Consider the following 22,420-nt stretch of genomic DNA (forward strand, 5'->3'; position numbering starts at 1 on the left):
TGATCCCTCACGCGTGTAGGACCCTCAGATTGTATTTTTTCTGACATGAGGTAGCATTTGCGTACCGTTATCTGTCGACCGGACTGATATTGCGGAATTTGCAGCAGTATATTCCGAATTCTTTCCTCTGAAGGAAAGGTCAACCCCTCTTGAGTGTCTAGGATAGCTCCTAGGAACTGTTTGGAGGTGCTTGGCACCAGACTTGACTTTTTCTCGTTTATTGAGAAGCCCAATTCGAAGAGGAGGTTGATTGTCCTTTGAATGTTTGTTCTGCAAATTACTGGGGTCTCCCCCGTGATGAGCCAGTCGTCCAGGTAAGGGTACACCGGGATTGCCTCCCTGCGTAGGTGTGCTGCCGCCACCACCTTGGTGAATACCCTTGGAGCCGGAGCTATCCCGAAGGGCAGTACCTTGAACTGGTAGTGTCGACTGTCCACCTTGAAGCGCAATTATTTTCTGTGCGCTGGGAACATGGAAATATGAAAATAGGCATCTTTCATGTCCAATGTTGCCATGTAATCCCCTTTTTTAGGAGGGGGATTACCTCTAGGAGAGCAGTCATGCGAAATTTTTGGGGCTTGACATACTTGTTTGCAGGTCGTAAGTCCAATACTGGGCGCATTGTCAAATCTTTTTTTGGCATAAAGAAGTAAGTTGAATAAATACCCTTGTTTACCTGGTGTCCCGGGACGAGTTCTATCGCGTCCTTTGCTAGCAGATTGACAATCTCCTCGAGGAGGATCTTCTGGTGTTCCAAAGAATGTATTCTTTGTCGTGTTGGATGGTTCTGGGGACGCTCCAACAGTTCTATGCAGTACCCAGTGGATACTGTGGACAGCACCCATCTGTCTGATGTGATCCCTTCCCAAACTTGGGTGAAGTTGGAAATGCGTCCCCCTACTGGGGTTGCGTGAGAAGGGACCCTGAACTGAGCGTCACTGTTCTGGTGGAGGCGTGCCGCCTCCTTTACTGGGACTGCCTCTACCCTTACCTCGTCCTCTTATTCCCCCTGCCGTAACCCTGGGTAGACTGTTGGTTATTATTGTTCCAGGGTGTACCCTGCCCCTGGGAATGGTTAGATCCTCTCTGGGAATTTTGGCCACCTGGGGGACGAAAATTGCCATTCCCTCTCTGATATGGGGATTTGTTGGTTAGTTGGCCTAGGGATTTGAGTGTCTCATATTCGTCCTTGGCATTTTTCAGCGCGTCCTCGACCGCCAGATCCGGCTCCACCAGTTTATCTAACAAAGATGCCTGGGTTTCAACTTTGAATCCAGACTGCCGTAACCAAGCGTGTCTTTTGATAACAGTTCCTTCTGCTATCAATCTGCCGGCGTTATCCACGGCATCAAAGGTTGCTTTTAAAATGCAACCTGACACGGCTCTTCCCTCCGCCGCAACTCGTGCCAAATGGCTCTTTAAGGGTTTGGGGTGGAGTCTATGAGTGCCGCGACTTCTTCCCACTGATGGCAGTTGTAGCTGGCCAACAGGGTGGTTGAGTTGGCAATCCTTGCCTGGTAGGCTGAAGTGGAGGCTACTTTCCTGCCCAAACCATACAGTCTCTTGCTCTCCTTGTCGGGAGGAGCTTCGGACGATGACAAAGGTGTTCCAGCCCTCTTACGGGTGTTAGTAACAAACAGGGAGTCCGGTTTCAGATGCCCCCTTATATACAGTGGGTCTGATTGGGCTGCCCTGAAAAGTTTCTTAATCCTGGGGTTCACTGCCCTGGTGAGGTTAGGATTTAAAATTGAAGGGTCTATTCTTCTCTGAATAGACTTAAGGATAAGGAAGGCCTGAGCAACCGGCCTCCTTTCTCCCACTAACTCTTCTGCGAAGACCCTCTCCTCTTGAGCACCATGGGTGTCAATGTGGAAATGTTCTGCCGCTCGGGACAGAACTTCATTCAGGAGAGGCTGATTGTCGACGGGGGAGTCGGTAATCGGGGGTTGTTTCTCTACCGGGGAATCTACTTTGTAGGTCTCAGGGTCTTCCTCTTCTTGGTCCTCATCATCCCCATAGTAGCCTGTACCAGTTTGCTCTTCCAACATGACCAAATCTGGATCCTCACAAAAGGATGTATCCCCTTGAAATTGGGAGTAGGGCTGTATATCGAAGGGGTTCGAAGACCGTGTTGGGGCTTCAAACCGGGACTTCTTACTTGGAGGCATTGGATCCTTAGAGCCTGAGGGTGCTGACCCGTCAGGAGTATAGAAGAGAAAGTGTTCAGGGTTTTTTGTGAAAAAACCTGCCAATGAAGACATCCTTGACATAACCCTGTCTATGTCATCACTAGACCATTCTCTAGAACTGGGAATGACCCTTTCTGGGGCTTTCTCTGCCTTATCCTGACTAGACTTACTGGTTTTAGCAGGTGTCCTTGGGATAACAGAGGACTGGGACTTGTCTGTCTGTTTATGAGGAGTAGGAAGTTTTTGAGGTGTGCGAGGAGGCTGAGACTGCTTCCTCTGTTGTTTACCACCCTCCCCGTGGGCAGAGGAGCGTTTTCCCTGTTTTTTCGGCCCTCCGGAGCCTTCTGACACCTGGTGTTGAGGTTCGGGGGTAGTGTCCCTATCTTTAGAACGTGGAGTTAGGGACTCTGGAGCCGCCTTTACATGGTCTGCGGGCGCCGACTCCTGGAGTGCGGTCTGGGGATGGAAGTCGGCTTCGTCTTCAGACGATCGAACTTCCTTTACCTCGGGGAGCGAGGCACTCTTGGCAACAGTGGACGATTGCCTGGAGTCATGCGGCGATCTAGATCGAGAACATCCAGAGGACACCGATTCGGACCGTTCTCTATATGCCTCTTTCCGAGAACTCGACGTGCGCGTCGAGTCTCGGTTGGACTTCATGTGCTTTGTGGAAGTGCTGTGGATAGCGCTTGTGTCGCCGGGGGTCTTCCCCATAGCCACCCTGCCGGATGACCTTCCGAGGTCGGGGACTTGCGCTCGGCTGTCTCCTGACGCAACGTTGCCCTCGCCGTCTGAGAGCACGGCATCGCTGCCATTGCTGAAGGTGCATTCCGCTGCCATGGCTTCCTGATGCCTGGCGTGGTGGGCCCAAAGCTTAATTGAACGTTCCTTAAGTGTTTTCGGTTTAAACCCTTGGTACCTATCTTGTATACTGTCTAACTCTTCTTGAGAGAAGTCTGGCTGCTCAGCCACAGCTACCAGGTAAATCTGGGTGGTGCAGACTGCTACCAATTGGGTTTACTGCCAACACCTGTAGTCTTAAGCCTTTTGCAGTGGTCCCTAAGGGACCTGCACAGGTTTCTGCCTAACAAGAACCACAGTAATGTTGCATGAAAAAGGATCCACATTTTTAACCCTGCACCAGTCGCAGAACTTAAGCCAATGGCAACGGTACAGGGACTTTGTTGCTGGCCATCTGGCCAAGAGCAACACCTCCAACACGTCTTCAGGGAGGTCCCAATCCTTATACCTCAACCTTTCAGAAACCAAGCATGAAGGTCGAGGGATCTGACCTCTGGATGGAGAACCTGACCCCCCCCCCTCCCGTGAGAGCAGATCGTCTCGGTAGGGAAGACGACGTGGAGGGCAGATGGACAAGTCGAGAAGGTCCGGGTACCACGTCCTCCGGGCCCATGCCGGAGCAATGAGGATCATCCGGGAACCGAACCTCCGTAACCTCTGCAGCACTTGCGGAATGACGGGGACTGGAGGAAATGCGTACAGAGTGGGAATGACCACTCCACCACGAACGCGTCTCCTCAGGCTTCTTTCAGAGGAAATTCCCGCGAGCAGAACCTCTTGCACTTCCGGTTGACACTGGAGGCGAAGAGATCCACTTGAGGGGTCCCCCAAAGGGCAAAGATCTCCAGGAGAATCTCCTGAGCCAACTCCCACTCGTGAGAGATCGCACTCTGCCTGCTCAGAGCGTCCGCCGTCTTGTTTTAGTCTCCGGCCAGATGAACTGCCGAGATCAAAACTTCCTGCTGGATTGCCCAGAACCACATCGCCTCCCTGCACAGAGGAAGTGACCCTGCCCCCCCCCCCTTTTGTTGAGGTAGTGAATGGCCTCCATGTTGTCCGTCAGGATCAGGACAGTCTTCCCTCGCACAGTCGCCAGAAAAGCCTTCAGGGCTAGCCTGACGGCCCTCAGCTCCAACAGATTGATATGGAGTATAGACTCTGACGGAGACCAACGACCGCTGACTGTCAACTCGTTGGCATGAGCTCCCCATCCCGTGAAGGATGTGCCCGTCACGATCGTCACCTCTGGCCAGGGTAGCCAAAATGGAGCCCCCTTCATCAGATTGTCTTCGACGGCCCACCACAGAAGGTACTGGGAGACAGAGGACGGCACCTGAACAGGGTCCGACATCCTGCCGGAGGACTGAGACCACTGGAGCTTGAGTGCCCATTGCAAAGATCTCATCCGCAACCTGGCCTCCGGCACCAGAAGAATGCAGGATGCCATGAGGCCTAGCAATCTCAAGAACTCGAACGCTGGGAGACTCTGGGCAAGCTGAAACTTGTGCACCATCTGCTGAATGTGATTTTTCCCTCACCTGGGGAGGAAAACACTGCCCCAGGGAAGTGTCGACCACTGCTCTGATGTACTGGAGCCTCTGAGTTGGTGTCAAATGGGACTTCAAGTTGAGGGAGAAGCCCAGCTTGTGGAGGGAGTGGCAGGTGACTGACAGATGATCCAGGACTTGCTCGGGAGAGCGCGCCCTGATCAACCAATCGTCCAGGTAGGGGTAGACGTGAATCCCCCCTTTCCTGAGGTGCGCTGCCACCACTACCATGAGCTTGGTGAAAACCCTCGGGGCGGAGGTCAATCCGAACGGCAGGACCCGAAACTGAAAGTGCGAGTCGCCAACCGCGAACCTCAGCTACTTCTTGTGCTTTGGATGAATCGGCACATGAAATTAAGCGTCCTCGAGGTCTAGTGACACCAACCAGTCCTAAAGTTGAAGGGCCTGGAGGACTTGAGAGAGAGTAACCATCTTGAACCTGTCCTTCCTGAGGAGCTTGTTTAAACCACGCGAGTCCATGATGGGTCTCATGTCTTGAGGCCTCTCCCGGAAAGGAAGACAGTAGCTGTGGGTTATGATCTCCAGAACCCACACATCTGAAGTAATGGCACGCCACTCTGCAAGATGCTGTGCCAGCCTGCCCCCAACCGGCGAACCATGGGGCATGGCCTCATGACTGAACTGAAGCGGCTGCGGCGTTGCCTGAGGGCAAAAGGGCAACAGCCCAAGCGGCCTTGGCACCTCGAGTACCTTGTTTTCCACCTCTGGCACTCCTACGGTGGCCCCTTTGACTGGCAGCTCCTCTCGCTTTACCAAAGGACGAGTAATAACGAAAGGAACCTCCCCTCCATTGCTGTCCGCTAGGACGAAAAGGTGGAGGTTGACGAACTGCAGCGCCCAACGACTTTCCTGCAGCTTTTGAGGTCTGCAACCTCTCAAGGCTCTCGTCAGCCTTGCAGCCAAAAAGATGTTCCCCGTCAAAGGGCATGTTGAGGAGCCGGGCCTGCACATCAGGAGCAAACCCTGACTTCCGCAACACACAAACCTGCGTATCACGGTGATCGCCGCCATGGACCGGCTGACGCAATCTGCCATGTCCAAACCCAACTGAACGGCCTCACACATGGCATCCTTGCCATCCTGAAACATGGCAAGGAAACCTGTTTCCTCCAACAGCCGTTCTTCCCCTTCGGGAATATGTTCAGCCGCTAAGGAAACAGTTCCACAAAGTGTGCGTGAAAGGTGACAAGGCACATACGGAGTTGGCCGCCTGAAGCGCCATACCCCCCGAAGAAAACACTTTCTTCGCCCAGCCGTCAAAACATTTGTCGTCCCTATCAGGAGGGATGGCAGGATACGACGTCTGCTTTGCCGGGGCCGTAGCCGCCTGCACCACCAAACTCTCCGGAGTGGGGTGCTTGGACAAGTAGCAGGGGTAGCTACTGGCTGGGCGGAATTTTCGCGGCAAAGACTTGCCCTCTGCCGGGAGACTCTCCGGAGCAGTCCAAGCCGCCGCCACCCTCCTCTGTAGGGCCATATGAAACGGCAGTACCGGGTCAGTTGGTGGACCAAGGTCGAGGATATCCCTAAGGTCATCCTGAAGAAACTCCCCCGGGGGAGCAGACCATCCCAAGTACTCGGTGACCCTCGACATAAGGCGCCAGTACGAGGAGTCGGCATGAGTGCCAGGCTCAGGCCTACAGAACTCCACCTCCGGAGAGGTGTGTCCAGCCCACTAGCATCGTGCAGGGACTGCCTCAGGTCCTCAAATTGGCTATGGCCTGAGAGAATCTCGTCTGGTAACTGTATTAGGAACCAAGCCATCACCAGAGCCCTCATCCACCTCCGAAATAAACTCAAGATGGCGGTAAGAAGGCACAGAATGTGAACCAAAGCCATGCTTGACCTTGGCCAGAGCCTTTCTAGGGGGTTCCACCAAGCCTTGGGGTACCCCCGTCGACACAGCCTCCAAAGGCATCGAGGGCATCGAGTGAATCGGCGTTGACGCCGAATGCGGCGCCGACAGCATCGACGGCGTCGACACAGGCCTCGAGGCCAGAGCCCCGAGTGTGTCCTTTGACAGCCTGGGCGCCGATGACTTCTTCGGAGGCGGGGCCTCGAAAGAGTCAGTCGACGATCTCGGCGTCTTCCTTTAAGACATCACAGGTTCACACGGTCTCGAGCGCGTCAAGGACCGGGACCTGGACAGGCATGATGAGAACGATTTCCCTTGTCCGAGCGGGACCTCTCCTGCGAATCGTGCCGACCACCCAAGCCTGAAGGCGTGCTAGCGGTGTCTCTCGACCGATCACGACCGACCCCACTCGGATGCACGGACGGACCGGTGCCCTGCGATTCGAGAATAGCTAACATTTTCTTCCCGAAGGAAGCCCATTCCTCCAGCGTCGCCTGCTTGGTAGGGTAAGCGACACACTAACGGGCGGAGTCCTCGGAAGAGGACGGGAAGGCGACCAATGACGGTGCTTCCGGGAGTGCCTCGAAGAGGCAGGAGTGGCGGGACCGACTCCGGGACCGAGACCCACTGGACTTCGACGAGGTGAGTCGCCTCTCGAATCGTCCGTCGAAAGCCCCGCAGACCTCGACTTACGTGGCTTAGACACCTTACCTACGGATGACAACTTCTTGTGCTCCCGCAAGGCTTTAGACATGAGCGACTGGCAGTCGACACAGTCATCGTGTCATGGGCCTAACGAGGCACCAGAGGCAGGCGTCGTGCGAGTCCGTAACCGACATCTTGGACCCACAGTTCCCGCACTTCTTAAATCCCTGATGCGGGGTGGAAGACGAGGTAGACATCCTTCATGAAGAAGAAACCTCACAAAACGAACAGGTTCAAAGAACCGAGAAACAGAAACTCCAAAGAGTCAAGGCCGCCGAGATTCCCGAAAAGAACACGTTCGCGGAAAAAACGGAACTGAGGCTTCGGGCGTCGTGCGTCCTACTTATAACATCCAGTGACGTCGGCCGTCGGAGGAGGGTCTTCGAGGGCGGCGTATCGACGTCATCAACGCAGGACGCAGAAAGATTTTCCGAAGCAGCACAGCTGTGGTGATTACTGTCATAGATATGGAATACGTTGGAGGACCCAATCCCCTCAAAGTGAGTTTTCTCGCCTTCCTTTTGGCTCCCAGAAGCCCAGACGCTGCGGGTGCACAAACAGGTCCGACTGGTCACAGGAGCTGCTGCACTCAGCTACGGACGAAGAAAGAGAAAGACATCACTGCAGCAGGTCTCAGGACACTGGAATTGGCACAGGAAACTAGGTTTCAGCGACGTCACCATTTCGGCAGAAGAGTGTCTTGTTGGATAAGCCCAAATTTGAGCTCAACAGCCCACTGCATTGCCCAGGCACACTTCTGAACAGGTTCACTTGCAGGGTTGCCAGGGGACATTGGCAATGGTTGGTCCCACCATGCCAACGGGTTGAAGTGCCAATGAAGGCCTTTCGAGATAAGTGGCCAAGCAGTGCTTCTCTCGGACAGCAGCAGGATTTGGTTGCCGGGCTTCATCAAGTGAGTCTCAGGATTGTCCGTCTGCTCAGCTTCTCAGGAAACTTGGCTCCTTCTACAGATCTGCTGAACCGCTGCAGGGCTCCTCTTCTTATTCAAAGTCAGGTGGGTGATCAGAATCAGGACTTCAATGGCAAGATATGTCCCCCACATGCACAGCAGCAGTTGTGGTGGTGGTCCAATCAGGGACCACTGTTGGTCTCATGCACACATGCCCACCAGACTTTCTGGAGCAAAGTTGTGGATTACGACCAGACCCAACCCACTTCCTGGACCCTCCAACACATGCCCTGCACTTGCCTGTGAAATTGTTGTGTTTCCCAGCAAATGTAAGATTATACAAGGATTATCCTTACCTGAAAGGGCAAGAGGAAGACAAAATCATAAGATGGCCAAGGTAAAAAAGAAAACCTTGTGGCACAGCCATTTTAGGACACTAACCACAGTTGGTAGCCAAACGAGGTGCATGTAGAGAGGAGAACCAAACATATAGTAAAAAGTACCACAAAGTAAGTGCTGCCAGCAGTTTGTCCTTTAGCACATCCTAGGTAACCAAAAAAAAAAAAAATCCCTCGAGTAGAGTCTAGGGTCACAAAGAGAAACCCCATTGCACTGCATTGGAAAATGCATTGCGCAATGATAAAAAGTTACCCAAACAGGTAAAGTAAAAGACTGACGCGGAAACAGTTTCCTTGAACTGACAGCAGAAGACTAGTTTGTTTCCCCATAACATTTAAGCAAAAGGCCAGTGGCGGGAAGCTGAAGGCTTCCTTAAACTGCAAAAGTCAGGACAGTGTGTAAAACAAAAGTAAAAGGTTTAGGTTCATAGAATATGGAGGAAAAGTTGGTCCTAGAGAAAACTTTCCTAACAATAAGCAAAAAGACCTTTTGGGTAGTTCAGGCCAAACCAAAGAGTTGTAACCCTGTACACCGAAGAGTGAGTCTTCTTCAGTCCTACCATTGGTGGACTTTAGTAAAACTCCTTACAGGGGTCCACAGAATATGGGGGTAAAGTGGACTAAAAAAAAAAATCTTTTTTAAAACAGCTGTTGAGGAATAGTATGTTTACTGCGTTTTGGAGGTTGTTGGGAATCAATGACTATGCAGGTGTGGCATTTTGGGTCCTGATCCTCACTATGTAAATGCACCTCTTACACTTCCATGTACTGTGCTCATCAAGGAGAAACTGGGCATACCTTTAATCTAGGTGCGGGCAGGGTCTACCTATGACACTTTACTGTTTTAATACTTGCACTGTCCTATATGTTGTTTTTGACCCAAAGTACCTTTTGGCCTTACTCCATGTGTGATTTCATAATAAAGTACACATTTTGCAGTGTAGTATATATTTGGGAGTTGCCTGTTGGCACTAATTGTACCACACGGTCAACCTACCTCGTCACTTCAGTGAGCCTGACCGTTCTGCCATTGCTATCCTTTAGAGAGTTTGTACTGTCTCTTGGTTGGAAAACCTACATTGCCATTACGTTACATGAATTTGCATCCCTCACTTGAGGGCTGAAGAAAAATGTCAACAGCATCTTGACGCCATCACAGTCGTGCCAGTCCTGCTAAGTATGCAAACATTTTCAAAATACCAGCTTGTGATTGAACACATTTCTAAAGAAAGGAAACGTGTGGGAGTAATGTATTCATTCGAACGATTAGATATTTCAGCCTCTGACCAGAACAACAATGATAAAGCCAACAGTTATTGCTTTTGTGTAGACATTGGATAGGCATTTGCCAGGCACGTTTACACAGTGCAAAGCAGTTAAACTTACGTGCTGGTGTAGATGTGCTTGATGGAGCAGAATTAGCAGCTCTTGGATTTTGGGTATTCCGCACAGCCCACTGCATTGACCGGGGTGCCTGAGAGGCACCATTGGCATTAGAGCTGCTTGCTGATCTCTCCAACGGTTCATCAATCATGAATGTTTCCTGCTCTATGTCTTCACTCTGACTACTACTGCTGTCTGAATCACTGGAGTCATTAGACTGGGAGTCATCTTCCGAGAAAAATGCAGGGACACTGCTGGCACCTGCAGAAATAAAAGTATTGTTATATACACACTTATTAATTGCTTAATATTGTTTCTTCAATTGCAGGATTTTACTGCATTTGTCTTCAAGACTATGAACAATATTAAATGCTTTAACACATTACTTACCTTTGATAATATTCTGTTGGATTTGGTACTTCAACCAGAGATTCCAATCTTCAGAAATTAGTCAAGACCTCATGAGAAAACACTTCGCAGCAGCACCCTAAAAACTCTCTCACAGAAACCCTGGTGCCTAGCAGTAGTGTTTGGAAAACGCACAAAGATAACCAGGTAGCAGCATCACAAATTTCCTGAAGGGGAAACTCTCCTCTGCAGCGGTGTAGTCGCAGCCAGAATTCTGTCCGAGTGCGATTTGATCCCAGGATGTACCACATCCTCATCAATGCTGGTTTTCATACAGCCCAATCTACCTAGAGATTGCCCGCTTTCCAATGTCTATACCCTTCATAAAGCCAGTAAAACCAACATGTTCATCAGTAAGAATAACTTGAGATGGATTTCCAAAATCAACCCTGGGGGAGGGTTTTGGGAGGCCAACCTATTGTGCTGAACAGGAAAGGCACCAAGGTCTAGCCAAACCCAATCAAGGCAGGTAGCAGAGTGGCAAGGCTCACAGTAAGGCGAGGTGTGAGAGGGCTCTATGGCATCAAATGGGATACACAGCTAGCATTCCAATAATCCCAGTTAGACGGGTGTTAGGGAGAATCCTCATTCTATGGCTAATTTCCCTCACCTAGTGAGTCCCCCAGCAGCTTTGCTGGATTTCTGGAGTTTACTTTTTCCACTTGGTAAGAGTATGAGCCTTTTTCCCACGCTTACATGCGTTTTGCCATGTGTATTTCTACTGTTTGTGTGATCGTGGGCTCTGGAGGACACCACTCCATGAAAACCACTTTTATGTGTGTTACACAGCACCTTCAGTGCAGTGACACGGGGTTCTTTGATACTTCCCAATGATTCAATTTTTTTGGGGCAGACTACTGTCCCCCAGAAAACAGGTAAAGTTGCCATTTACTTTACATAGTCATTTAAAACAACAAACCCAGTACGCCCCATCTTACATGGAGTACTGGAAAGGGTTAACTCCTATCCCTTTTTGTCTGTGCCTCTCTGAGCTTTGTTGTGCTCTCTTAACATTTAGACTTGGCTGGTGCCAGTAGTATGTACCCTAACTTTTCTACTGCGATTATACTATATAAACGTGGTACCATTCCAGGATATTATATTAGCCTCGAACATAAACCGGCTAGACCAAATACTCTTTCTTTCGGCTCCGGTTGGGTTTATTCGCCATTTCTTTTTGTTAAAGTCCTACTTGTGTATTACTGTGCGCGGCAAACCAGGCTGTCTAGGTGGGCTGAATGTGAGGGAGGGGTATAATCACCCCTGCACAGGGTATCCTTGGAAACCCAAGTCGCACTTTGTCATGAGTGGCTGAGGTGGTTGTCCGAGCCGGACAACCTCCCTTCTGTGTGATTGACAGGTAGGCTGTGTGAATGGGGGATTTTCGCATAAAATGCAGGACTCTAGGGCTAGAAGTCAGAGTCGCCACTAGAACTGCAAGGAACTGAAGAGAAGTGGAGAAGACGACGGCTGCAGCAACTACCGAGTCCCGGTGGAGCCCTGCTGCAGTCCTGAGCTACCTACCCTTCAACGACAGGAGAAGATCCAGTCCGGAGTCTTCTTCCCTTAAGCCTGGTGGGATCAACCAGCTCATCTTCCACAGGCAGAGGATCCTCCTCTTGGTCGCAATCGCTGCACACAGCTGTAGTGGTCCGGATAGCCATCTTAAGAGCCTCTCCTGTTTTTAAAAGGAGAGCACCCTTTATTCACTGTTGCTATTGCTGCTGGCTTCATCCCTGGGTAGTGCAGATCACTCCAGACGTCGTCCTTGTCCCCACGACTGAAATTTCAGGAACCTTGAGTCTGCGGGAACTACCAGGAACAACTGCTGTGGCACCAGCTTGTCTTCACTTGAATAAGGTACTGTGTCCGACCTGTAGGAACTGGGGTGAACCCCTGTTTCCTCACCAAAGGCTTGTCCTCATCTTCCTTCCCCTCTTATAACGTTTGCTTCCCCTTCTTGATAATATCCAAGTACTCCTGGCAATCTCGAATCGTGAAGTGTACTAACCATGTGATCTTCGACAACAGGAACCCTGACTGGCGCAGGCCTATTGACTTTTATTCACTTGTAGGAAAGTGTCCTCTGATTCTATCTGCCTTGACAAAAGTATTGCCTATGATTTTTTATCCCCAACTCTCTTGTGTTGATTCATGTGCTAAGTGTGTTTTACCTCCGGTAACATTTCTTCCCACGGGTATGCGTATCTTTATTAAGACCCAACTGTCATTACTGTCAAAAAGTGATCGCATCTGTCCCCCCAGTAACGCCTTCGTTTCCCCAACATCGGTCTGTCAAAACCAAGGGTACTTACCTTCAATTGTGTTGCACAAATGAATTGGTTGTGTGTAGTGTATTTTACGTGTGATCATAAACTAATAGAAGTGAAGTGTTTTATGAACAGATGGTCTGGAAATAAATGTACTTTTACTTTTTTTTAAACCAAAAACCTTGAGGGTGTTTGCTTGAGTCACAGTAATTGTAGTCCTTTGAGTAATCTCTACTACTGCTCATTTGCTCTTGAGATAAGTCTGGCTGCTCCGCTACTGCTACCACTTAAACAGTGTAGTACAGGCTTGTACCAAAGGTGAACTTGTATTACCACTTGTAGTCTTAATTGTGTGTAGTGGTCCCTAAGGGCACTGCACACGATTCTGCCTAACAGGCAAGTACAAAAATATACAATGATTTATAAGGCCTTTAAAATACACTCCTAAGCAATGAAACTTCTAGGCAAATACTGTCACACAATTGCTCTAAAATACATATATACATTCAGCTATATTTTGCAGGTAGGTTTACTATGTGATTGGACTATGCCAGTGGTTGCCATTCAGAGTTCCAAAAAGTTAAGGAAAGCTCAGGTAAGTAGCTCTCTCAATCCCACTACCCTTGGGATGGCCCAGGAAGGAACAAGTTACTTACCTGTAACTGTTGTTCTCCAGCATGGGTCTGGCATGGATTCACATGCTCATGAATATTCCCAGTCGTCAGGCTGGGAATCCTCGGTACAGAAAAAATCAGTTTCACTTCTGAACTGTCTTTCTCCTAACAAGCAATCGCCGGTCTCTGGGTCATACTGCCCCCAGCCAATGACTGCCCTCTACCTAAGCCTGTCCTCTGGCAGCCATCTTCAGATTTGGTAGCATGTAAAGGCAGTAGGACCAAGAGAAGAGCCGCCGAGGGATTGGCGGGAGGGTTCGCATGTGAATCCATGCCAGACCCATGCTGGAGAACAACAGTTTCAGGTAAGTAACTTGTTCATTCTCCAGCATGGGGTCTGGCATGGATTCACATGCTCATGAATAAAGAATACATAGCAGTACACACATGCACAACCACGGGAGGTGGCAATGCGCAACATTAAGCATGCCTTACCTCCTCACCAGGCTCACCTTCAAGCGAACAGGTTGCGCAGCACTGCTTGGCCAACTCTGGACTCCTCACTGGAATCCCGGTCGACAGTAGAATTTCGTGAAGGTGTGCGTCGACCTCCACGTAGCAGCCCTGTATATGTCCAGCAGGGGCACACCTGACAGGAACGCCGTAGTAGCAGCGATCGCAATAGTCGAATGGGCTCTCGGACTGCCAGGCAATGGTCGGTGTTAGGGAGAATTCTCTGTAAGGCTAATTTCCCAAACCTAGTGAGTCCCCCAGCAGTTTTGCTGGATTTTTGGGGTTTATTTTTTTCTCTCCTGCCAAGAGTGAGATTCTTTTGCTCCCACTCTTAGACATGATTTGAGGTGTTCCTTTCACTTTCCATGTGTTTTATGGGCTATGGGGTCTTTTACTCCATAGGGTCTCATGTGTTTTTTTATGTGGGTTACACATCACCCTCCGTGCCTTAACCCAGGGGTGTCGTAGCGACCCCCCAACATAGACTCCATACCCTGGGACTGACTACTGTCTCCCAGGGCATGTAAAGTCACCATTGGTTTTACTAGTCCTAAATTATGAACATACATCAGTACAAACCATCATATTGTGGACGTACTGGTCGTGGCAATTTGATTGCCCCGGGGACTGTTGTTCGAGGGGGCACGTCTCCGTCCCCCCTGATCCAGTTTTGGCTGGTGGCAGTGGATACTACTTTTTATGTTCGACCGCGAATATATCTCTATGGGATTTTCCCATTGTTCGAGGCTACCAACTTTCATTATTTAATTCTTATAGCCTCGTACATATCGCCGGTTTATTTAATATTAATTCACCGGTTGGTATTTTTTGCCAGAACTCGATTCTAAAATGGCGTTTGTGTTCTCTTCTGTGACTCCAACCAGTCCCGAGCCCTTTGTTCCACTTTTTGGCAGGCTTCTCCACAGAAGCCTCCAAAAGTGGTGCCACTCTGTCTGGGTACCACAGGGGATGTGGGAGGGGGTTTAGGCACCCTGGACTGAGTTTCCTTGGTAACTCAAGTCACACACTTGTGTGATTGGGCAAAGTGGTGAGCCGGCCGGCTCACCACTTAGCATGTTTCATTGACAGCTAGGCTGAATGAATGGGGGTTTGCTGCATAAAAGCAGGGCTTTGGGGACTGGAACTTCAGAAGTCGCCACAGGACCTGAAAATCCGAGGAGGGAGAAGCTGAGCCGACCTGCAACGACACCACCGGTGGAGCCCTGCTGAACCGTCTCACCACTTTTCCCGACGACAGAGGAGATCTCCAGTCCGGAGAGGCTTCTTCCTTTGACTGGTGGGTGTTGGGGAGAATTCTCTGTTTAGGCTGAATTTCCTAACCTAGTGAGTCCCCCAGCAGCTTTGCTGGATTTTTGGGGTTTATTTCTTTCTCCTGCCAAGAGTGAGACTCTTTTACCCTCACTCTTGGACATGATTTGAGTGTGATCTAGAAGTGTTCAATGGGCTATGGGGTCTTTTACTCCATAAGGTTTCATGTGTTTTTGTGATGTGTGTTACACAGCACCCTCAGTGCAGCGACACAGGGGTGTCTTAGTGACACCCCCAGTATAGACTCCATACCCTGGGACTGACTACTGTCTCCCAGGGCATGTAAAGTCACCATTGACTTTACTAGTCTTAAATTCTGAACAGAACCAGTACAAACCATCATATTGTGGATGTACTGGCTGGGGCAATTCGATTGCCCCAGGGTCTGTTAGTCGAGGAGGCACGTCTCCGTCCCCCCTGATCGAGTTTTGGCTGGTGGCAGTGGATACTACTTTTTATATTCAACCGCAAATATTTTCCTATGGGATTTCCCATTGTTTTCGGCTACTATCTTTAATTATTAACGGTAGCCTCGAACATACCGCCGGTTTATTTAATTAATATTAATTCTCCGGTTGGTATTTTTTTGCCAAAACTTGATTCTAAAATGGTGTTTGTGTTCTCTTCTGTGACTCCAACCCAATTCGAGCCCTTTGCTCCACTTTTTGGCAGGCTTCTCCACAGAAGCCCTCCAAAGTGGTGCTACTCTGTCTGGGGTACTTAGGAGGGGTGGAGGGGAATTTAGGCACCCTGGACTGAGTTGCCCAGGCAACTCAAGTCACACTCCATCCTGATTGGGCAAAGTGGTGAGCCGGCCGGCTCACCACTTAGCATGTTTGAGTGACAGCTAGGCTGAGTGAATGGGGGTTTGCTGCATAAAAGCAGGGCTTTGGGGACTGGAACTTCAGAAGTCGCCACAGGACCTAAAGAATCCGACGAGGGAGAAGCTGAGCCGACCTGCCACGACACCACCACCAGTGGAGCCCTGCTGGACTGCCTCACCACTTTTCCCAACGACAGAGGAGATCTCCCGCCGGAGAGTCTTCTTCCTTTGACTGGTGGGGATAACCAGTTTCACCGTCTTTTCGCTTTCCCGACATACCTCGTGGCCGCCTTGCCTGTCCCAATCACCCCGGCAACCGGGATACCACGTTTTACCATGACCGCGAAACCAAGGTACCACCTTTAACCAAAAAACTCCGCGGCTGGTTTCTTCCCTGGTAGTGCAACGACCTTCATCTTTCCTCCAAGTCGAGATCTTCTCTTCCCCTGGACGACGACGCAACTTGCACCCACTACCAGGAACAACTGCCACCGCTGGAGGATCCTTCCCACTTAAGGTACCGTGTCCCGCCTGGCTTCCCTTGCTACCGACTGTACGGGGTAGATTTAGCCCCCGCTTTCGAAACTGGGTTAGCCTGGGACACCTTGGCTGAACTTTTCTAAGCCTCTCTAAACTCTTCTTGAACCCTCTGCAAGACTTTCTAAGCCTAGTGTAACTGTGTGATCGTGGGCGCATTTGTGCTCTGCTCCCTCTAAGAGTGGGCCCAGCCTTTGGACTTTGGCTCACCAGTGACTTTTTGCTCTCTGCCTTGCTTACAGTGTTCCTGGATCATAGAGTGGTGTACCTCTTCATATTCCGTCTCCCCCCCCCCTTTCTCACAAACTTATTAGAGTGCAATCTAGTTAAGCGCTCGCCTCTGTATGAAAATAAGTGGTGTTTTACTGTGATCTAATAGGGAAAAAGGGGTGTATATATCATAATAGCAACTGTGTTTAGAATATTTTTCAATAAGAATGCTGGAGTGTTTCATCTGTGTGTTTTTAAATAAATAATTATATACTTTGATACCAAAGCTCTGGTCAGTGTTTGCTTGCATTATTGTATCCGAGTGCCTATTGAGTATACTTTGCATACTGCCTAACTCTTCTTGAGAGAAGTCTGACTGCTCAGCCACAGCTAGCAGGTAAATCTGGGTGGTACAGACTGCTACCAAGTGGGTTTACTGCCAACACCTGTAGTCTTAAATCTTTTGCAGTGTTCCCTAAGGGAACTGCACAGGTTTCTGCCTAACAGTGGGGATAACCAGTTTTGCCTTCTTTTCACCTTCCTGGAGCATCTCGTGGCTGCCTTGTCCGTGCCAAGCACCACGGCAACCGGAATACCACGGTTTACTACTACCGCGAAGAGAAGGGTAGTGCCTTTTAACCAGAGAACTCCGCGGCTGGTTTCTTCCCTGGCAGTGCAACGACCTTCATCTTTCCTCCACGGCGAGACCTTTTCTTCCTCTGGACGAAACACTGACTTGCACCTGCTGCCAGGAACAACTGCCCCCGCTGGAGCTTCCTTCACACTTAAGGTACTGTGTCCCGCCTGCCTTCCCTTGCGACAGATCGTTCGGGGTGACAGTAAAGCCTCGACTTTCTAACCTGGGCTGGCCTGGGACAACCTAGCTAACTTTTCTTGACTTTAATTTCATCCTTTTTGTGCAAACTATCTACAAAGCCTCTTTGGGCATAACCCCTCTGGTGAACCTGGACCCCTTCTGCTTGCTCTCTCCAAGAGTGGGCCTTACAATTGACTTCCTTGCTCTCCAGTAGAACTCTGCCTATCCTGCCTTACTGTGGTTCTTTGAGAAAGTATTGAAACTTGTGTGCTTCTTTAACTCTGCCTTTTTCCCTCCCTTTCTTTACAACTTATTAAAGTGTCATCTTATGTTAAGCGCTCACCTCTGTCTGAAAATAAGTGGCGTTTCTCACGAAGACTTGTCTAATAAGTGAATAGGGTTTTATATATATGATAGTGACTGTGTGTTGAAATTACTTACCTCTTTTTTGTTAGTGTGATTTACAAGTGTGTTTTTAAATAAATAATTATATACTTTTACACCAAAGCTCTGGTCAGTGTTTGTTTGTACTACTGTGTCTCTGTATCTATTGTGTATACTCTGCATACTGCCTAACTCTTCTTGAGAGAAGTCTGACTGCTCAGCCACAGCTACCAAGTGAATGTGTGGTACAGGCTGCTACCAAGTGGGTTTTCCTGCCAAACACCTGTAGTCTTAAATCTTTTGCAGTGGTCCCTAAGGGAACTGCACAGGTTTCGGCCTAACAGTCGGTTCGCCAACCGGTGACAATGGGTGATGCAGCCGGAGAGCCACCTGGAAATGGAAGCCTTGGTAAGGGCCTTCCCTTGGTTCACAGGGCCAAAGTTCACAAACAGCTGTGATGTCTTCCGAAAACACTTTGTGCGGTCGACATAGAACTTCAGCACTCTAGCCACATCCATTGAGTGCAAAGTCCTCTCAGCCAGTGACTAAGGCGACGGGAATAAAACCGGTAACACCAAGGGCTCGTTGAGATAGGAGTCCGACAGCACCTTGGGCATGAAGGAGGGGTGCGTCCGCAGCATCACCCTCGTCTAGTGGAATGTCAAGTACAGTGGTTTACAAGAGAGGGCCTGAATCTCTACCAGTCGTCGTGCGGAGGTGACGGCCGCAAGAAATGCATTTTTCCACGATAAAAACCTCAGCGGTGCCGAATGCATAGGCTCGAACGGGGGACCCATGAGCCTAGTCAGCACCACATTGAGCTCCGGGGCCGGAGCCTTCACCAGCGGGAAGGACCGGAAAAGTCCTTTTATGAATTCCTTGACCAGGCGGTGTGACCATAATGACGACCGCCCCAGTTCTGGTGTAGCGGAAGATAGCCGCCAGATGAACCTTGATGGAAGCATGGGCCAACCCTGCCTTGACCAGCGACAGTAAATATGGCAGCTCCAGCGGGGCCGTAATCCATAGAGGGTCGACTTTCTGTGCCCGGCACCAGATGGCGATCCTCTTCCACTTATGTCCGTAGCATTTCTGTGTAGACAAAGCCGTGGCAAGCACTTCCTTGCAGTCCACGGGGGGACATAACAACCAAACTCAGGCGCTGCAGGAGCCAGGCCTGCAAGATCAGCGACCGCGCCTCCTTCACTGGCGGGAAGATCTGCATCCGCCGGAAGCTTGACTGGAGGGGACGCCGACATGTCCAGAAGGTCTGGGTACCATATCTGCCTCGGCCACGCCGGTGCGACGAGGATCATCCCGCACCGGGACTGCCCGAGTTGATTGATGAGTCGCAGAAGCAACAGCAACGGGGGAGACACATAGAGGAACAGACCGTCCCAGGGGAAGAAGAAGAATGCATCCTCCATGCTCCCCGGCTGGGGAAACCCATGCTCCCCGGCTGGGGAAACCTGCTGAAGAACCTCCGCCACTTGGTCTTCGCCGCCGTCGCAAACAGATCAGTCTGTAGACTTCCCCATCGTCGGAATAGAAGATCCACTTGGTCATGCCGAAGCTCCCACTCATGGCACGAGCGCAGTTCCCTGCTGAGAGTCGGCCACAGTGTTCTTCACTCCTGCCAGATGAAATGGACCATTGCCATAGGTCCTGCGCCTCTTTGGAGAGCGCCGGCGATCTGGTGCACCCCTGCTTCCGGTTGTAAAACATTGTGGTGGTGTTGTCTGTGAAAATCCATACCACCTTGCCCTTGAGGGACGGAAGGAAAGACTCGAGTGCCCAAAACACAGCCCGTAGCTCCAGAACATTGATGTGCAACGAACCCTCCTCCGGTAGCCACAGGCCTCTTGCGACGTGTTCTGGTGGGGGGGGGGGGGATCGGATCTGCAACCGCCGACACATGTGCGCGGACACCCCACCACTGAATCACTCGACAGAAACTCTGTCAAGGGTGATCTTGTCCTCAAAGTTTCCAGATACCTGGATCCAACGGGCGTCGAGGAACTCCTGCAGCGGTGGCATCAGCAGCCTGCACAGGAGCACCAAGTAAATGCACGACATCATCATGCCGAGGAGTGACTTGATGGACCCTCACCCTTGCGATCTTCAGGGTCAAAAGCTGTTGTACCTTGCCCAGGATGGCCGCTATTCTCTCCTCCGACGGGGATGCCAGACACGACACCGTGTTGAGCCGGGACCCCAGAAACAGCACGTTCTGCGATAGCACCAGACAGGACTTTGCAATGTTAATCGAGATCCCCAGTTCCGTGAGTAGCCTGACGGTCCACGGCATCTGCTCGTCGGCGGTCTCCCTCGACTTCGCTCAGATGAGCCAATCGCCCAGGTAGGGGTAGACGTGAATCCCCTGCAGGCGTAACCGCACCGCCACTGGCGCCAGACACTTGGTGAAAACCCTTGGTGCCGACTTCAATCCAACGGGGAGGGCCTTGAATTGGTAATGCTGCCCTTGGAACACGAACCGCAGCAACTTGCAGTGTCCCTTGTGAATGGGGATGTGGAAATAGGCATCCTCCAGGTCCAGCGACAATAGGAAATCCCCTTCTTCCAGTTGTCCCAGCACGTGCTGAAGGGTGACCATCCGAAACTTCTGGGACCTGATGTACTTGTTGAGGCGGCGGAGGTCCACTATGGATCTTTCTGACAAAGAAGTACCTGGAGTACACTCCGGAGCCCCAGAGCCTTTTTGGGGCGAGTTCTATTGCGCCCTTCAGCATGGCCCGTACCTCCAGCAGAAGTTAAGGGATGTGGTTTTCCTTCCTGGCCACCGGTGCAATGTGCGGGTACTTCCGTTGAAATTCCAGGGTATGCCCGTGGGCCTTCATCCAGCACCCAATGGTCGCTGGAGATGGATTTTCCACGGCCTTGCATGGGGGTGCGCGGGTGGGGGCCCCGACGTCGTGGCTGGTTCAATCCTGCTTCGCTGTGTGGACGCCACTTTTGGGACCGTGGCGACCACGGCGACCTCCCCTGGACTTGCTGCAGCCCCTGTAGGCATCCTGAGCCGAAGAGCGGGACGGTTGACAATAGGATGACGAGCCACCACCGAAACCTTTGGAGTATCCTTGGGACATTCCGCTGGAAGGCCGAAAGGACGGCCGTTACTGCTGGAGCGTGCCCAACACCTGGGCCGTCTCAGTATCCACCTTGATGGCCTGAAGCGACTCGTCCACTGTCATAAATTGTCCCCGTCGAAGGGCATGTCCAACACCCTCGACTGTGCATCCCGGTGGAAGCAAGTGGCCTTCAAACAAACCCCGCAGATAAAGGCAAACATTGTTGCCCATCTGACGGAAGCCTGTGTCGGCGATGTCCGTGGCCACCATGATACGGTCCGATGCCACGCCGCCTTCTTGCAGGATCTTCAGCACTGCTCTCTTGTCATCAGGAAGGAAGTCTAGGAGGGAAGTGATCTTGAACCACAGCTCCCTGTCATAACGGGCCAAGAAGGTTAAGGCACTGGCCACCTTGATCGTGGTCACAGCCGACGAGATGACCTACCGCCCCATGGCGTCCAGCTACTTTCCCTCGCTGTCTTGGGGACGGCGGTGGTTAGAGGACGCTGAAGATCCGGAGCACGACTTCTTTACCGCTGCCGAGACCACAGAGTCCGTGGACAGTTGGGGTCTGAGACTTGGGTGCAGAGTCCGGCACCCTATATTTCTTCTCGTACCGGTCCCTCTTCGCCGGGGCCGAGGACGGGTTCTTCATGAGGGACAGCCCCTTGTTCCAAATGTCGACCAATAGAGGGATAGAAAGTACAGTCTTCCTCTTGGCCTCCCGGCACTGGTACAGAAACCATTCCGTCTCCTCAGGGGCTAGTTGAAACATCTCCGAGGCCCTAGCTATCATGGCGTGGAAAGAGCCAATCTTGTTGGGAGGCAAGGCCCTGGGCACTGGCGACGGGAGGTCCCCTCCATCATCGTCCGTACCCGTCGTCACCATATCCAGTTCCGTATCATCCCTTGGGGGAGGGGATGGTGGCGAAGGATGGCAAGGAGGTGGAGGATGGACTCTGCCTCTTGACGGGAGGTTCTCCCGATGGCCCGGGCACTGCAGGATCTCCCGCCGCGACAGGGGCATCCTTGTCCGGATCTCTGAACACAAGGTGTGCAGTGCCTGTAGGATGTCCGCCGACCCGTCCGCTGGCGGAGGTTGGTGTGCTGGCTGCAACAGGAGCGAAGGAAGTGGCGTGATGTCCTCTGGCTCGTCACCGCCCTACTGCTCATTATCCTCGCTGCTCTCCACATCCGCTTTGCTGGGGTCCTTCCCATAGGACCTGGCCTCGACAAACATTTTGTCCAGTACGGCCTTCAGACCAGAAAGCTCCTCCTGAGAGGAGATGTCCGAGCTCTGCAGGACTACCACCCCCACCCTTCTGCTCTACCAGCGGGGACAGTCTAGGGGAGATTATAGGCATCGTCTTCACCAGTGTATTCTTAATGGATAGAAAAGGCAAGGCAACTCTCGTTTTAGGAGCCACCTCCTGCGAGTCCGAATCTGCGGCCTTCGCTAGGGACGCCACCACTCCTTCCAGGGAGGACTGTATGGTGCGACTTTCTCTTCTTCGCTGACCCGGAGCGTTGGCTCATGGTCGAGGGTGCCTGGTCGAGGGTGCCAGAGATGCCGTTCCCTACCTGGTCGCTGAGGAGCCCGTCCCAATGGCCCTCCCG

At 51.3% G+C, this 22,420-nt stretch overlaps 1 protein-coding gene across 9 annotated transcripts in view; it reads right to left on the reverse strand.

Annotated features, from left to right (window-relative positions):
* Window positions 1-22,420, reverse strand: part of UBR5 (ubiquitin protein ligase E3 component n-recognin 5) — a 2,447,509-nt gene that overhangs the window by 1,022,028 nt on the left and 1,403,061 nt on the right. For all 9 annotated transcript variants that reach the window (XM_069621460.1, XM_069621458.1, XM_069621459.1 and 6 more), the window contains one exon: window positions 9,813-10,070. In XM_069621460.1, the coding sequence (XP_069477561.1) occupies window positions 9,813-10,070 (258 nt within the window). The remainder of the gene's footprint in view (window positions 1-9,812; window positions 10,071-22,420) is intronic.

This window comes from Ambystoma mexicanum, chromosome 5q, assembly GCF_040938575.1.
Source record: "Ambystoma mexicanum isolate Mex_15411 chromosome 5q, UKY_AmexF1_1, whole genome shotgun sequence".
Classification (NCBI taxonomy): domain Eukaryota; kingdom Metazoa; phylum Chordata; class Amphibia; order Caudata; family Ambystomatidae; genus Ambystoma; species Ambystoma mexicanum.